Consider the following 19,562-nt stretch of genomic DNA (forward strand, 5'->3'; position numbering starts at 1 on the left):
CTCCTGCCGTCTTTCAAGAGTTGGTCAATGACATCTTCCGGGACCTTCTCTACTCCTGCGTAGTGGTGTACCTGGACGACATCTTGGTCTTCTCTCCGGATCTCCAGACTCACCGGAGGGACGTTCGTCAGGTCCTGCTCAGGCTCAGGCAGAATCACCTCTTCGCTAAATACGAGAAGTGCCTCTTTGAGCAGACCTCACTTCCGTTTTTGGGCTACATTATTTCTCAGACCGGCCTACGAATGGATCCAGAGAAACTGTCTGCCATCGAGAAATGGCCCCGACCGGAGGGGTTGAAGGCCATTCAGCGGTTCCTGGGCTTCGCCAACTACTACCGCCTCTTCATACCACACTTCTCTTCCCGGACTGCCCCAATTTCCGCGCTCACCCGTAAGGGTACTAATCCCAAAGAGTGGCCGCCCGAAGCAGAAGAAGCCTTTCTTTCCTTAAAACAGGCCTTCTCTTCCGCCCCGGTGCTGCATCGCCCGGACGGCAACAAGCAGTTCTTCCTGGAAGTGGACGCCTCCTCCTCTGGAGCTGGAGCGGTACTTACTCAAAAATCTTCTTCCGGGAGGATGGTAACTTGCGGCTTCTTCTCTAAACTCTTCTCCTCCTCAGAGCGCAATTATTCCATAGGAGATCGAGAGTTATTGGCCATCAAACTGGCATTGGAGGAGTGGCGTTACCTGCTTGAGGGGGCTCTTCACCCGGTAATAATTTACACTGACCACAAGAACTTGGCTTACCTCCAGCATGCCCAGAGACTTAACCCGCGCCAAGCCCGGTGGTCCTTGTTTTTTGCTCGTTTTGATTTTGTCCTTCATTTTCGCCCGGCTGACAAAAACGTCAAGGCGGACGCCTTGTCTCGATCCTTTCTGGTATCTGATCTCGAGGAAGATCCGAAACACATCATCGATCCCGCCAGAGTAATGCAGGTGGCTCCCGTGAGTCTAAATCGTCTCCCTCCCGGAAAGACGTTCGTATCAGTACCTGATCGGGAGAAGATCCTTCACTGGGGTCACTCGTCTAAACTGGCTGGCCACGCTGGTCAGAAGAAGACCCTTCAGCTTATTTCCCGGCACTACTGGTGGCCTACCCTGCACAAGGATGTAATAGACTTTGTTTCTGCCTGTGTGTCCTGCGCCCGCAACAAGGTTCCGAGACATCTGCCAGCCGGTCGCCTCCTTCCGCTCCCAGTACCTGCTGCCCCCTGGCAGCATATTGCAATGGACTTCATAACTGACCTCCCACTCTCTGCCGGTTGTACGGTCATTTGGGTGGTCGCTGACCGCTTCTCCAAGATGGCTCATTTCGTTCCCCTACCAGGCCTCCCGTCTGCACCCGAGCTAGCTAGAGACTTTATTCGTCACATCTTCCGTCTTCATGGCCTGCCCCTCCACATCGTGTCGGATCGTGGGGTACAGTTCACCTCACGCTTCTGGAGAGCCACTTGTAAACTACTAGACGTCACCCTGGACTTCTCTTCCGCTTACCACCCACAGTCCAATGGTCAAGTGGAGCGGATCAATCAGAACCTGACCAGTTACCTCCGGCACTTCGTTAATGCCCACCATTCTGACTGGGTGGATCTCCTACCATGGGCCGAGTTCTCTTACAATAATCACGAGAGCGAATCCTCCTCCAAATCCCCGTTTTTTGTAGTCTTTGGTCAGCATCCTCGGATTCCTTTTCCTGTCTCCACCTCGGTGGACAACCCGGCTGCGGAATCTCTCGTTAGCAAATTTTCCTCCATTTGGGAGAGTACCCGATCCGCACTCCTTCAGTCGTCCGAACGGATGAAAAGACACGCTGACAAAAAACGCCTGGATCCTCCTCAATTTCGTCCAGGAGATAAGGTCTGGCTCTCATCTAAATATGTTCGACCTTCTTACAAGTTAGGGCCTCGGTTCATCGGACCTCTGGAGGTCACCAGTCAGATCAACCCGGTGGCCTATAAATTGAAACTCCCGGCCAACTTACGGATCCCTAACTCCTTCCATGTATCTCTCCTCAAACCTGTGGTACTTAACTCTTTTTCCAAGTCTACAGGTACGCCTCCTGCTCCGGTTTCCGCTGAGGACGAGTTTGAGGTAGAGAACATTCTTGCCACCAAAAGGGTAAGAGGAAAGACCTTTTTTCTGGTAGATTGGAAGGGGTTTGGTCCTGAGGAGAGAACGTGGGAGCCCCGGGAGAACATCCATGCCCCTCTCATCCTAGCTAAATTTCTGTCTGGCCTAAAAAAGGGGGGGCCTAAAGGGGGGGGTACTGTAGTGCCGGCGTCCCTGCCCTCTGCTAGGCAGGGACGCTGCTCCCCTCACCGCTCTGCCCCGTGCCCGGCGTCCCTCTCCCGCTCTGCTGTCAGCGCGTGCTCCTTCCCGGCGTCCTCCTCCCGCTCTGCTCTCAGCGCGCGCTCCTTCCCGGCCCCTGTGCTTAGGGCGCGCGCGCGCGCGCTCCCCTCCTCTTAAAGGGGCCGCGCGCGTCGTCCTAAGGAGTCCCCGGCCAATGGCCGGAGGACTTCATCATATATAAGGCACCTCCTCCAAAATGGAGGTGCCCGAGCAATGTTGTTTGCACCTGTGTCTCACCTGTGCTTCAGCCCTCAGGTCCCGTTGCCAGTTACCTGCCAGTTACCTGTCAGATTCCTGCCTGATTACTTGCTACCTGTCTGCTAGTCTGAGGTCCGACGGTCTGCCTTACTACTCCTGTCAGTCTGTCTAAGGACCAGCCTGCCCGCTCACCTGGGAGCGCTTCTCCGCTACCTGCCTGCTTGCCTGCCCGGAGGCTCCGCTGTCACGTGCTGTGACCACCAGCTATTCCAGAGACTCTCGCCCGCTCACCTGGGAGCGCACATCAGCTACCTGCCTGCCTGCCTGAGGTCCGACGGTCTGCCTACCAACTCCTGTCAGTCTGTCTATGGACCAGCTTGCCCGCTCACCTGGGAGCGCACATCTGCTATCTGCCTGCTAGCCTACCTGGAGGCTCCGCCGTCACGTGCTGTGACCACCTGCCTGTCCAGTGACTCCTGCCCGCTCACCTGGGAGCGCTCATCTGCTACCTGTCTGTTTGCCTACCCGGAGGCTCTGCCGTCACGTGCTGTGACCACCTGCCTGTCCAGAGACTTCTGCCCGCTCACCTGGGAGCGCTCATCTGTCGCCTGTCCGCTGGTCTTCCTGGAGGCTCCGCCGTCACATGCTGTGACCACCCGTTCATCCAGAGACTCTCGCCTGCTCACCTGGGAGCTCTCGTCTATCTTCAGCCGCCACAGGTCGTACCAACCCTATACCTAGAGACTGCCCCGGTCACTTGCCGTGACCTCCAGCCCCGTTCACTCAGAGACTGTCCAGGTCACCTCCTGTGACTGCCTGCCTGGTCGCCACCCGCTCCCTTACAAGGACCGCCCCCTTGTATTGTAGCCCAGGGGTTCCGCCTCCCAGACCCGTTACACATTACACACAGAGGGATCTATTATATAGAGTCATTACACGCAGAGGGATCTATTATATAGAGTCATTACACACAGAGGGATCTATTATATAGAGTCATTACACACAGAGTGATCTATTATATAGAGTCATTACACACAGAGTCATCTATTATATAGAGTCATTACACACAGAGTGATCTATTATATAGAGTCATTACACACAGAGGGATCTATTATATAGAGTCATTACACGCAGAGGGATCTATTATATAGAGTCATTACACACAGAGGGATCTATTATATAGAGTCATTACACACAGAGGGATCTATTATATAGAGTCATTACACACAGAGGGATCTATTATATAGAGTCATTACACACAGAGGGATCTATTATATAGAGTCATTACACACAGAGGGATCTATTATATAGAGTCATTACACACAGAGGGATCTATTATATAGAGTCATTACACACAGAGGGATCTATTATATAGAGTCATTACACACAGAGGGATCTATTATATAGAGTCATTACACACAGAGGGATCTATTATATAGAGTCATTACACACAGAGGGATCTATTATATAGAGTCATTACACACAGAGGGATCTATTATATAGAGTCATTACACACAGAGGGATCTATTATATAGAGTCATTACACACAGAGGGATCTATTATATAGAGTCATTACACATAGAGGGATCTATTATATAGAGTCATTATACACAGAGGGATCTATTATATAGAATCATTACACACAGAGGGATTATATAGAGTCATTACACACAGAGGAATCTATTATATAGTGTCATTACACACAGAGGGATCTATTATATAGAGTCATTACACACAGAGGGATCTATTATATAGAGTCATTACACACAGAGGGATCTATTATATAGAGTCATTACACACAGAGGGATCTATTATATAGAGTCATTACACACAGAGGGATCTATTATATAGAGTCATTACACACAGAGGGATCTATTATACAGAGTCATTACACACAGAGGGATCTATTATATAGAGTCATTACACACAGAGCGATCTATTATATAGTCATTACACACAGAGCGATCTATTATATAGAGTCATTACACACAGAGCGATCTATTATATAGAGTCATTACACACAGAGGGATCTATTATATAGAGTCATTACACACAGAGGGATCTATTATATAGAGTCATTACACACAGAGGGATCTATTATATAGAGTCATTACACACAGAGGGATCTATTATATAGTCATTACACACAGAGGGATCTATTATATAGTCATTACACACAGAGGGATCTATTATATAGAGTCATTACACACAGAGCGATCTATTATATAGTCATTACACACAGAGCGATCTATTATATAGAGTCATTACACACAGAGTGATCTATTATATAGAGTCATTACACACAGAGTGATCTATTATATAGAGACATTACACACAGAGGGATCTATTATATAGAGTCATTACACACAGAGTGATCTATTATATAGAGTCATTACACACAGAGGGATCTATTATATAGAGACATTACACACAGAGGGATCTATTATATAGAGTCATTACACACAGAGGGATCTATTATATAGAGTCATTACACACAGAGGGATCTATTATATAGAGTCATTACACACAGAGGGATCTATTATATAGAGACATTACACACAGAGGGATCTATTATATAGAGTCATTACACACAGAGGGATCTATTATATAGAGACATTACACACAGAGGGATCTATTATATAGAGTCATTACACACAGAGTGATCTATTATATAGAGTCATTACACACAGAGGGATCTATTATATAGAGTCATTACACGCAGAGGGATCTATTATATAGAGTCATTACACGCAGAGGGATCTATTATATAGAGTTATTACATGCAGAGGGATCTATTATATAGAGTCATTACACGCAGAGTGATCTATTATATAGAGTCATTACACACAGAGGGATCTATTATATAGAGTCATTACACACAGAGAGGTCTATTATATAGAGTCATTACACACAGAGGGATCTATTATATAGAGTCATTACACACAGAGGGATCTATTATATAGAGTCATTACACACAGAGGGATCTATTATATAGAGTCATTACACACAGAGGGATCTATTATATAGAGTCACTACACACAGAGGTATCTATTATATAGAGTCATTACACACAGAGAGATCTATTATATAGAGTCTTTACACATAGAGGGATCTATTATATAGAGTCATTACACACAGAGTGATCTATTATATAGAGTCATTACACACAGAGGGATCTATTATATAGAGTCATTACACACAGAGGGATCTATTATATAGAGTCATTACACACAGAGGGATCTATTATATAGAGTCATTACACACAGAGCGATCTATTATATAGAGTCATTACACACAGAGGGATCTATTATATAGAGTCATTACACACAGAGCGATCTATTATATAGAGACATTACACGCAGAGGGATCTATTATATAGAGTCATTACACGCAGAGGGATCTATTATATAGAGTCATTACACGCAGAGGGATCTATTATATAGAGTCATTACACACAGAGTGATCTATTTCACATGTTTATTTCTGTTAATGTTGATGATTATGGCTTACAGCCAATGAAAACACAAAAGTCATTATCTCAGTAAATTAGAATACTTTGTAACAACAGCTTGAAAAATTATTTTAAAATCTGAAATGTTGTCCTACTCAAATGTCTGTTCAGTAAATGCCCTCAATACTTGGTCGGGCTCCTTTTGCATCAATTACTGCATCAATGCGGCAATGTGGCATGGAGGCGATCAGCCTGTGGCTGCTGAGGGGTTATGGAAGCCCAGGTTGCTTTGATAGCAGCCTTCAGCTCGTCTGCATTGTTGGGTCTGGTGTCTCTCATCTTCCTCTTGACAATACCCCATAGATTCTCTATAATAGATTCTCTATGGGGTTAAGGTCAGGCGAGTTTGCTGCCAATCAAGCACAGTGATACTGTTGTGTGTAAACCAGGTATTGGTACTTTTGGCAGTGTGGACAGGGGCCAAGTCCTGCTGGAGAATGACATTTCCATCTCCAAAAAGCTTGTCGGCAGAGGGAAGCATGAAGGGCTGTAAAATGTCCTGGTAGACGGCTGCGCTGACTTTGGCCTTGATAAAAAACAGTGGACCTACACCAGCAGATGACATGGCCCCCAAACCATCACTGATTGTGGAGACTTCACACGAGACCTCCAGCAGCTTGGATTGTGGCCTCTCCACTCTTCCTCCAGACTCTGGGACCTTGTGGAGTGTGTCAATGACTGCCTTCTGGACATCTGTCAAGTCAGCAGTCTTCCCCATGATTGTGGAGCCTACTGAAACAGACTAAGGGACCTTTTTAAACGCTTAGGAAGTCTTTGCAGGTGTTTTTGCTAATTATTTTAATTTACTGAGATAATGACTTTTGTGTTTTCATTGGCTGTACGCCATAATCATCAACATTAACAGAAATAAACACGTGAAATAGATCACTCTGTGTGTAATGAGTCTATATAATATAGGAGTTTCACTTTTTGGATTGAAGAACTGAAATAAATTACATCTTTGATGATATTCTAATTTTGTGAGATGCACCTGTATATGGACCGGATCTCTGGAGGACCTGTACCTCCTGCGCGAAGCATGCCGCCTGCTCATTGTAGAGACTGAACCGTCTATGCACAGCGCTGCAGATGTTGTCCATGCAGCAGTAGTCATTTTTCCTTTATTATTTGTTTGGTGCCTTTGTCGGGAAACTCAGAAACTGATCATTTGATATATGGAGCAGATATTTGGCCTCTATATAGTGGTATTATTGGAACTCTGTAAGACAGTGTGTTACATTTATGCTAAGGATCTGCACAGTGTATGACTTTGCAAGTGGTGATGGCACTGAATGACATTATTTGGTCAGTGTATATGGGCAGCGTAGTATACGGTGTTTAAACTTGGGCACTATTTGGTACCATTATTTACTGTGTACACCAAGGGTCCCAAACACGTGGGCCGCATGCAGCCCCTGAGGCTCAACTGTGCCACCTTCATGCCCCTGAGCACCCAAGACGATCATGTCCAGGGAGTCACGGGACCACCGATGCCAGCACTTGTTTTCAGTTAAATGTATGTCAGAGGACGCAAATTCAATTAAATTGTATTGCGGCACAGAGACCAGCTCTCTGCACAGCAATATCTATGCCAGCCATCAGCCAATCAGGGTTGTGCCCGATGCAGCAGCACATGACGCCACTGCCATGCGCTGCTCCAGCTGGGGAGGAGGAAGAGGATGCTATTTGCCGAGGGAGTAAGGTCAGGTGAGAAGATTTTTTTAATATGTATGTAAAAAACGGCATATTACAAGATGGGGAAATTACTACAAGAAGAGGACTAGGATGGGGACATTACTACAAGAAGAAGGGGAGTATGATATTGGGGACATTATTACAAGACGGGGACCAGTATGGGGACATTACTACATGATGGGACCAGGATGGGAACATTACTACAAGAAGAAGGGGAGTAGGATGGGGAACATTACTATAAGATGGGGACATTACTACAAGATGGGGACCAGGATGGGAACATTACTACAAGACGGGGACCAGGATGGGGACATTACTACAAGAAGAAGGGGAGTATGATATGGGGGACATTATTACAAGACGGGGACCAGTATGGGGACATTACTACATGATGGGACCAGGATGGGAACATTACTACAAGAAGAAGGGGAGTAGGATGGGGAACATTACTATAAGATGGGGACATTACTACAAGATGGGGACCAGGATGGGAACATTACTACAAGACGGGGACCAGGATGGGGACATTACTACAAGAAGAAGGGGAGTATGATATGGGGGACATTATTACAAGACGGGGACCAGTATGGGGACATTACTACAAGATGGGACCAGGATGGGGACATTACTACAAGAAGAAGGGGAGTAGGATGGGGAACATTACTATAAGATAGGGACATTACTACAAGATGGGGACAAGTAAGGGGGACATTACTACAAAACGGGGACCAGTAAGGGGGACATTACTACAAGATGGGGACCAGGATGGGAACATTACTACAAGATGGGAACCAGGATGGGGATATTACTACAAGATGGGAACAGTACTACAAGATGAGGACCACTATGGAGGACAATACTACAAGATGCGACCAGGATGGGGACATTACTACAAGGAAGGGAGTAGGATGGGGAACAGTACTACAAGATGAGGACCAGAATGGGGGACAATACTACAAGATGGGACCAAGAAGGGAACATTACTACAAGATGGGACCAGGATGGGGACATTACTACAAGATGGGACCAGGATGGGGACATTGCAACAAAAAGAGGACATTTGGGGCCAGAATTACTATGTGGGGCTAATTGTTAAACAATATTTGTGTATGGGGCCAATTGGGGGACGAAAGAAAGGAAAGCATTTCTTATAAATTAAAAAGAAAATAAAAATAAAAATATTTGCCATTAAAAAGGTTTTATGTAAAGTGTGAAGTAAAAAAGAAAACTTCTACCATAACACGTGATAAAAAAACATTAAAAAAAACATGCCAAAAATGGTACAAAATGATCAAAAAGTCATATAGAACAAAAATGGTATCACTGAAATCATCATTTTGTCACTCAAAGAACGCGGCCCTTCGTATTCATAATTTTTCCAATGGGTGACCCATTTACTCGGCTGAGTTTGACACCCATGGTGTACACCATGTGGAGCAAACAGAAGCTGCAATGGTGCATACCCCTCACCAGGACTTCTGCCAACTGTTGTTAGCATAGAACCTTCCTGAATACAGCAGAGAGGGGAGATTTGTGGTGGGGCTGATGTAATCTACACAATCTGCCTCATCCTGTACTTTAACTGGGATGGTGAGTGTCTGGATGAAATATCGCAGGACCATTACTCTCATCTGAGTCACAACAACTTCTCCCAAACTATTTGACTTAGAGCAGGGATGTCAAACTCAAATACAGAAAGCCAAAATGAAACTTGGACAAAGTCGCGGGCCAACCAGTATACAGTATAATGGGCCCCACACACTCCTCCATACAGAATAATGGGCCCCACATACTCCTCCATACAGAATAATGTGCCCCTCATAGTCCTCCATACAGAATAATGAGCCCCACACACTCCTCCATACAGAATAATGGGCCCCACATACTTCTCCATACAGAATAATGTGCCCCTCATAGTCCTCCATACAGAATAATGGGCCCCACATAGTCCTCGATACAGAATAATGGCCCCACATATTCCTCCATACAGTATAATGACCCCACATAGTCCTCCATACAAAATAGTGGGCCCACATACTCCTCCATAAAGAATAATGGGCCCCACATAGTCCTCCATACAGTATAATGGGCCCCACATAGCCCTCCATACAGAATAATGGCCCAACATAGTCCTCCATACAGTATAATGGGCCTCACATAGTCCTCCATACAGTATAATGGGCCCCACATAGTCCTCCATACATAATAATGGGCCCCGCATAGTCTTCCATACAGTATTATGGGCCCCATATAGTCCTTCATACAGTATAATGGGCCCCACATAGTCCTCCATACAGTATAATGGGCCCCACAGAGTCCTCCATACAGTATAATGGGCCCCACATAGTCCTCCATACAGAATAATGGGCCCCACATAGTCCTCCATACGGAATAATGGGCCCCACATAGTCCTCAATATGGAATAATGAGCCCCACATAATCCTCCATACAGTATAATGGGCCCCACATAGTCCTCCATACAGAATAATGGACCCACATAGTCCTCCATACATAATAATGGGCCCCACATAGTCCTCCATACAGTATAATGGCCCTACATAGTGCTCCATACAGTATAATGGCCCCACATAGTCCTCCATACAGTATAATGGCCCCACATAGTGCTCCATACAGTATAATGGCCCCACATAGTCCTCCATACAGAATAATTGCCCCACATAGTCCTCCATACAGTATAATGGGCTCCACATAGTCCTCCATACAGTATAATGGGCCCCACATAGTCCTCCATACAGTATAATGGGCCCCACACAGTCCTCCATACAGTATAATGGCCCCACATAGTGCTCCATACAGTATAATGGCCCTACATAGTGCTCCATACAGTATAATGGCCCCACATATTCCTCCATACAGTATAATGGCCCCACATATTCCTCCATACAGTATAATGGCCCCACATAGTCCTCCATACAGTATAATGGCCCCACATAGTCCTCCATACAGTATAATGGGCTCCACATAGTCCTCCATACAGTATAATGGCTCCACATAGTCCTCCATACAGTATAATGGGCCCCACATAGTCTTCTATACAGAATAATGGCCCCACATATTCCTCCATACAGTATAATGACCCCACATAGTCCTCCATACAGAATAATGGGCCCCACATAGTCCTCGATACAGAATAATGGCCCCACATATTCCTCTATACAGTATAATGACCCCACATAGTCCTCCATACAAAATAGTGGGCCCACATACTCCTCCATAAAGAATAATGGGCCCCACATAGTCCTCCATACAGTATAATGGGCCCCACATAGCCCTCCATACAGAATAATGGCCCAACATAGTCCTCCATACAGTATAATGGGCCTCACATAGTCCTCCATACAGTATAATTGGCCCCACATAGTCCTCCATACATAATAATGGGCCCCGCATAGTCCTCCATACGGAATAATGGGCCCCACATAGTCCTCCATACGGAATAATGGGCCCCACATAGTCCTCAATATGGAATAATGAGCCCCACATAATCCTCCATACAGTATAATGGGCCCCACATAGTCCTCCATACAGAATAATGGACCCACATAGTCCTCCATACATAATAATGGGCCCCACATAGTCCTCCATACAGTATAATGGCCCCACATAGTGCTCCATACAGTATAATGGCCCTACATAGTGCTCCATACAGTATAATGGCCCCACATAGTCCTCCATACAGTATAATGGCCCCACATAGTCCTCCATACAGTATAATGGCCCCACATAGTCCTCCATACAGTATAATGGCCCCACATAGTCCTCCATACAGAATAATTGCCCCACATAGTCCTCCATACAGTATAATGGGCTCCACATAGTCCTCCATACAGTATAATGGGCCCCACATAGTCCTCCATACAGTATAATGGGCCCCACACAGTCCTCCATACAGTATAATGGGCCCCACACAGTCCTCCATACAGTATAATGGGCCCCACATAGTCCTCCATACAGTATAATGGGCCCCACACAGTCCTCCATACAGTATAATGGCCCCACATAGGGGTGCTGGTTCTGGTGTTGTGGGCCAAATATAACCACCCTGCCGGCCAGACTTTGACATGTGTGACTTAGAGCAGTGATGTCGCGGTTCTCCAGCAGTAACATAAGCCCGAGCCTGAGTCACCACGTGTAGTAATGGCGGCCTCGGGCCTGGGAATATTAGGAGCCGGGATCGTGTCTTCTCACACCGGCCATTATTGCATCTGATAAATTGTTTTGTTTCTTCACCAAATTTTTAAAAACCGGTTCATATTGTAAGAAATATTTTCTGAGCCCCTTCCCGTCGATTTAACAGCAATGGGGCATAGGCCGCAGAGTATGGGCCGGAGAGAAGATAACACTACTACTACCCCCAACAAGACTAACGGGAAGAGGAACTTCCCTACAGATCTGGAGGCTCTAGGACAAAATCACAATTATCAAAAGCATGAATGTCGGCGGCTCCAGACAATGCATTGCCTTTTTTTCCACCCAAAAGACAGTTTTTATTCAGATAGATTCTATAATTCACACGTTATGAGCTGTCACTGCTGTGGTTTTCTCTACAGAAGGAATCCCGGTGTGAACGATCACCGAGAAACCATAGGCCTCATTTACTGAAACTGTATAGAAGCAAAACAGACTGTTGCCCATAGCAACCAATCAGAGCTCAGCTTCCATTTCTCAGACAGCTCTGCTAACATGAAAGCTGCGCTGTGATTGGTTGCTAAGGTCAGTTTCTCTTTTACATCGTATTAATAAATCTGCCCCAATAAGGTTTTGCCTCTGTGAGGGTGATGATCGCAGAGGTCAGACCCTCACAGTCAGGATGTTGTACGGTGATGTGCCGTAATATAACATGGAATAGTCCTGCAGATACCTGTATTCAGTCACTTCCCTGAAGTGGCAGCGGCGGCCACAATTGTGTGTGATGTGGAGACTGTGATCTGTGTACAGAATCTGCAGAATATGTCGGCGCTATGGTGTAATAATAAAGCCTGTGACCTGTGCATGAATCAGAAGAATGTGTATTGTGCTGCCTGCACTATGGTGCCGAGTTCATCCAGCGATAATATCTATCAAACACTCCACTCAGTGGGAGCCGCGTTACTGCCGGGAACATCTGGACGGCAGCTGCGCAGCTCAGCAGATGTTTAGAGGCGGCACATGTCTACAAATTGTGGCCTCTCACCTAAACTACTGCACGGCGACACCCGCTGTCACCTCTGTCAGTGACACCTACTGCCTCCACCATCAACACCCACAGCCGCCACTGCCAGAGACACCCACTGCTGCCACCACCAGCGACACCCACTACTGCCACCACCAGCCACACCCACGGCCGCCACCACCAGCAACACCCACAGCCTCCACCACCAGCGACACCTATGGCCGCCACCACCAGCTAGACCCACGGCCGCCACCACCAGCTACAACTGCAACACTCACCACTGCCAGCAACATCCACCACTGCCAGCGACACCCACTGCCGCCACCGCCAGCGACACCCACTGCTGCCACCACCAGCGACAAGTGCAACATTCACCACCACCAGCAACATCCACCACGGGTGGAGGAGCACAGGAAATGTCACATTTCCTTTTCCCAGCCCTCTCATTTGCTTCCATAACTAATTTTCTGCATTGCATTTAAAGGTGATGTGCAGCAACATAATTACATAATTATTTTTGGTGACCAAATGCATTTGATATATAAAACAAAGCAACTCTGCACATAGTTCTGGTTACAGATCTCCTGCAGTTTTGTGCATACAGCTCCGATGCAGACCTATGCGTCTTTGAGGTTGCAGATTACCAACAAAAAGGGAGGATAAGTTTCAGGGCGGGGTGTCCATAGAAATTCAGAGGCCCCAATTCAAAGGTCCGAATTTGTGCCACCCGCTGACATTAAACAACCCATCAGGTTCTCATGATCACATTGTGGCAGGAATTAGGAAATCTCCCCGTCTATCCGTTTAAATGCTGCGGTTTCTGTGTCCTCCGCGGCATCTAAGGGGTTGAACTAATCAGAGCTAAGACCCTTAGGACATTAGATAAGCATTGGCAGAACCTGCCTCCGAACTCTGCCCAGACAGATGATGTCAGGGAACATAAGGATCCGACATCCCCAATTTCGGACTGACAATCCGTGAGATCAACCGCCGCCAGAGGAGTGACTCTCTCATAGAAAACACAGTGAGTGCTCCTGTGTATGGAGGAGTCGGGATAGATCAAGAGAACCATCATTTGTCCGACAGCTATCTAGTGCGTATGAGCAGGGGCGGACACAGACAGAGGAGGGCGCCACTGTTCAACAACAGCACATGGGCCCTTTACAATTTAATCATGTGTCTCTAACAAAAAGCACTCGCTCCTCTGTATGTGAAAGTGGCCTCTGTGCACAGGTTGCACCATTGGTATGTGGGGGGACCCGTGTGTGTGGGGCCCCTTAGCACCAATCGCAGCATTCACCAGCTTTAAAAGGCACAAAAAAATACTGGATTAGGCAAAAAAAAGGAAAAAAATTTCTCCCCAAAAATGCCAGGAATTCAAAGAGGAAGCAGCCCCCAAGCCGTGACGTGGCAAGAGACAATTCTTATTTTCTATCCATTATTTGCATGTTGTCAGGAGCAGCAGCACGCTCCGCCTGGCGTCATTTATATAGACACATACACGGCTTTATTACACCCAGGTCCACACAGGCATCAAAGGCCTCGTACATAATAATCGTGAGCATGCCAGAGGCTAATCCAGAGCAGCGCGGAGCCCCACCATTAGTGAGGGAATATGACATGAAAGGTGCCGAGGTCAAAGCCTCATTCTTACTGATTCATAAAGACTTCTTTCTCCGGCTCATTCACTGATTCTTGGAGCGCAAAAAAAAAAAAGACAGAAGATTCCTCTTCCTACAGCTCTAAAGTTCTGCTGAAACCGACACGGCTCACCTGTCCCCATATTTAATATCAGCGCCCCTGCCCTGTCCTTGCTCATTCACACCCACAAAATTAACACTAAGTATTTTTAATAATACTTTCTAATAGTTTGTTTCAATTCTTAATTATCGTCAAGTTATCTGTTTGCTGTTGGTGAATGACCAATTTCTGTACATAGCCGGTCCTGCTCTCATCTGATACAATGTATCCAGTGTGGACAATGCTATGTGAGCTAAACATCCTGCACTCCGAACTGATACATTGTAACAATCCAGCAGAGATCTGTGCGGCTGCTGCTGATGTGTTTGGCTCACAGAGCATTGTCTACACTGGATACATTGTAACAATCCAGCAGAGATCTGTGCAGCTGCTGCTGATGTGTTTAGCTCACAGAGCATTGTCTGCACTGGATACATTGTAACAATCCAGCAGAGATCTGTGCAGCTGCTGCTGATGTGTTTAGCTCACAGAGCATTGTCTGCACTGGATACATTGTAACAATCCAGCAGAGATCTGTGCAGCTGCTGCTGATGTGTTTAGCTCACAGAGCATTGTCTGCACTGGATACATTGTAACAATCCAGCAGAGATCTGCGCAGCTGCTGCTGATGTGTTTAGCTCACAGAGCATTGTCTGCATTGGATACATTGTAACAATCCAGTAGAAATCTGTGCAGCTGCTGCTGATGTGTTTAGCTCACAGAGCATTGTCTGCACTGGATACATTGTAACAATCCAGCAGAGATCTGTGCAGCTGCAGCTGATGTGTTTAGCGCACAGAGCATTGTCTGCACTGGATACATTGTAACAATCCAGCAGAGATCTGTGCACCTGCTGATGTGTTTAGCGCACAGAGCATTGTCTGCACTGGATACATTTTAACAATCCAGCAGAGATCTGTGCAGCTGCTGCTGATGTGTTTAGCGCACAGAGCATTGTCTGCACTGGATACATTGTAACAATCCAGCAGAGATCTGTGCAGCTGCTGCTGATGTGTTTAGCTCACAGAGCATTGTCTGCACTGGATACATTGTAACAATCCAGCTGAGATCTGTGCAGCTGCTGCTGATGTGTTTCGCTCACAGAGTATTGTCTGCACTGGATACATTGTAACAATCCAGCAGAGATCAGCTGCTGCTGATGTGTTTAGCTCACAGAGCATTGTCTACACTGGATACATTGTAACAATCCAGCAGAGATCTGTGCAGCTGCTGCTGATGTGTTTAGCTCACAGAGCATTGTCTGCACTGGATACATTGTAACAATCCAGCTTGAGATCTGTGCAGCTGCTGCTGATGTGTTTGGCTCACAGAGCATTGTCAGCACTGGATACATTGTAACAATCCAGCAGAGATCTGTGCGGCTGCTGCTGATGTGTTTAGCTCACAGAGCGTTGTCTACACTGGATACATTGTAACAATCCAGCAGAGATCTGTGCAGCTGCTGCTGATGTGTTTGGCTCACAGAGCATTGTCTGCACTGGATACATTGTAACAATCCAGCAGAGATCTGTGCAGCTGCTGCTGATGTGTTTGGCTCACAGAGCAGTGTCAGCACTGGATACATTGTAACAATCCAGCAGAGATCTGTGCGGCTGCTGCTGATGTGTTTAGCTCACAGAGCATTGTCTGCACTGGATACATTGTAACAATCCAGCAGAGATCTGTGCAGCTGCTGCTGATGTGTTTGGCTCACAGAGCATTGTCTGCACTGGATACATTGTAACAATTCAGCTTGAGATCTGTGCAGCCGCTGCTGATGTGTTTAGCTCACAGAGCATTGTCTGCACTGGATACATTGTAACAATCCAGCAGATATCTGTGCAGCTGCTGCTGATGTGTTTCGCTCACAGAGCATTGTCTGCACTGGATACATTGTAACAATCCAGCAGAGATCTGTGCAGCTGCTGCTGATGTGTTTGGCTCACAGAGCATTGTCTGCACTGGATACATTGTAACAATCCAGCTTGAGATCTGTGCAGCTGCTGCTGATGTGTTTTGCTCACAGAGCATCGTCTACACTGGATACATTGTAACAATCCAGCAGATATCTGTGCAGCTGATGCTGATGTGTTTAGCTCACAGAGCGTTGTCTACACTGGATACATTGTAACAATCCAGCAGAGATCTGTGCAGCTGCTGCTGATGTGTTTGGCTCACAGAGCATTGTCTGCACTGGATACATTGTAACAATCCAGCAAAGAGATCTGTGCAGCTGCTGCTGATGTGTTTAGCTCACAGAGCATTGTCTGCACTGGATACAATTGTATCCACATTTCAGCTGAGAGCAGGATCAGGTGTGTGCTGGGTTAATGGTTCTGAATGAAAAGAAGATCGTTCTCATTCACCGTAAGCAAGAAGAAATATTTAAAATAGTAAGAAATGGAAGCAAAGTCCATGAGAAAGTTGTAGAAGTTTTGATTTATACAGATAATTATCATTATTTCTAATGAAGTCTTTAATAAGGGCAGGTTGTCATCATTGGTTGCAGGTCTGCGGATGTATACAGTGTGTGGCACTTACAATGATGCTGTACATCCTGCGGCCCCTGCACGGCATTAGGGCGCTCAGAATCCGCTTCGTACATCCCCAAAGCTGTGTCCTCGTCTTCCAGCAGGGATACTTGACTCGATCTCTTCTTACCAGCCAACCAGCTTGAAGGCAATGGGGTGTTGGACGCAGATCTCAACAGCAAAATGCAGACAGCCAAGATAGCCCATAACTTCATCTTAGAAAGGCTTCCAAGAAAGGGACCTACCGGGGCAAGAAGAAGATGACGGACAGTTTAGTTACAATGTATCCAGGAGTTTCCTTACCCTATCATGGTATAATGGTTGGTGACTTGGCATCATGTGATAAAGGGGTATTCTAATTTTATAAAGTCAATATATGCTTTAACATTGTGACTGATTGGGGGGTCTGACCTCTGATTCCCCCACCAATCCACTTATTCCCTGCACAGCAGGTGGCCCATGTGCAGGAAGAATTACAGGAGCAGCAACACCCCATCATTGTGATGATCCTGGTCTCCCACCATACACACATATATTTACTTATAGATATATTACATATTTTTACCTGGTGTAAATGCCGCTGTTCTCCTGAATCCGGCGATGTTTTTCTTTTGTTCCTGCTCCTCTCCATTCCTGAGATATGGTCCCATCTTTCCAGTATGCATAGCTAGTCTTATTAGCCAAGTGGGTGTGGCACTGACCTCTTTTCTGTGCACCTCTTCCCACTTGGCTAACAAGACTAGATTTACATAAAAAGCAAGATAGGGCCATATCTCAGGAATGGAGAGGAGCAGAAAGAAAAGAAAAACATCCCCGGATTCAGGAGAACAGCGGCATTTACACCAGGTAAAGAAAATTATATATATATATATACATTTATAACAAGGGCCAGGTCCTGTTTACAAGAAGATAGAATGGCAGGTTCAATATTCCAACTGTACACAGCCATTCATAAAGCTGTATAAGACCACGCCATTTACTTGCTGCACGTGTAGATGTAGCAGAGCCGAGTTTGTTAATTAAACTTCAGATAATACAGGACAATGATAACAAGGACAGATACAACTTTACTACATCTGACCAATTCAGCCCTGCAACATTATGGATTGTTCTGGATTTAAAAAAAAAGGCTTTTTTTTTCTTTTTTTTTTTTAAATTTCATGAATATAAAGCCAAAGTTATAGCAGAGCTGAGTTTCTTTTTCACACTAAAGGAGTCAGTATTTACACGCAATCCTATGGAACTATGTGACAAACATGTAGGATCATACAGAAAAGTACTTCAGGAACGGATTCTGTACAGAGCTTGGAAACGCATAAGTCTGCATAGGAGCTGTATACAGAAAACGGCAGGAGTTTTGGATCAGATTGCGCAGTTGCTTCATCTCATTCTGTTTCCTGTACGCCCTCAGATCTGGGGCGCTCCAGCATTGTCCCCTGAGGGAGTGTGTGCCCAGTGACAAGGGGGTCGCTGGAAACTGCAGCGCTCGGTTCATAAAGTGATCGCATATCCAGAAGAATGCTGTAAAAGCAAAGTTTACACTACGAAAATACTCCGTGTGGGAAACACTAGAGCCGAGTGTATGCAAGGCAAAAATAGACACTGGCTCCTGTCGCAATTAACCCATTCTACCCCTGCAGTAAATGAAGATTAGACTGCAGAACTGATGGACTCTCAGTTAACTCCTTCTGCAGCCACCAATAGACAGTACAACACAGAGGCTGTAGAAGGCAAATGGTGCAAACCTGCTTGCAAAAAGAATTTTTAGCACCAAGTTCATACATTTAGTAACAAAAAAAGTTTCAAAGTTTCGACAACTTCTGATCATTGTGATCTGCAGTACAAAACCCATCAGCAAGTATCCATTTCCCCCTACAGCGCCACCAGGGGAGAAATGAAGCATTGCACCCACGCCCTTTGAAATAAATGTCAGTATAATAAATGGACGTGTGACTTATAGATGGGGAAATTAGTTACACAGGTCAAAAATACAAATATCTGTGATATGGAGAAACTTGGCCTCATTACTAATGGGAGCAGGAGAAGCCCTAAAATATCTGCACAGAGACTGACCATAGGGGTCTACAGATGTAGCAGAGCTGTATATGTGATGTGCAAAATGACAAACTCAGCTCTGCTACATCTGTGTGTTCTATGGACGTGTTCTGCTTTCGGCAGTGACTGTTGTGTGTCCGGTTGTATACAATGTGCATCTGTGAGGCCATTTTTGGGGAGCGGGGTGGGGGGGGGGGAGACTGGTTTCACCCATTTTGCTGGTATTGCAGATCCTTCCGCTTGTGGTTTGTAACTGGAGATGTGGAGTTAATCTCCGAAGAATATGTCACACATGGAGACGACACACAGCG

General features: G+C 45.9%; 1 protein-coding gene across 1 annotated transcript in view; it reads right to left on the minus strand.

Annotated features, from left to right (window-relative positions):
* The window catches only part of GDNF (glial cell derived neurotrophic factor), a 60,569-nt gene that overhangs the window by 32,652 nt on the left and 8,355 nt on the right, over positions 1 to 19,562 (minus strand). Inside the window, exon 2 of the mRNA XM_073681828.1 lies at positions 17,207 to 17,437. Coding sequence (XP_073537929.1) covers positions 17,207 to 17,411 — 205 coding nt within the window. The 5' untranslated portion in view covers positions 17,412 to 17,437. The remainder of the gene's footprint in view (positions 1 to 17,206; positions 17,438 to 19,562) is intronic.

Source organism: Phyllobates terribilis, unplaced genomic scaffold, assembly GCF_046119375.1.
Source record: "Phyllobates terribilis strain yellow unplaced genomic scaffold, ASM4611937v1 Scaffold_1__5_contigs__length_1240528914, whole genome shotgun sequence".
NCBI classification, from domain to species: Eukaryota; Metazoa; Chordata; class Amphibia; order Anura; family Dendrobatidae; genus Phyllobates; species Phyllobates terribilis.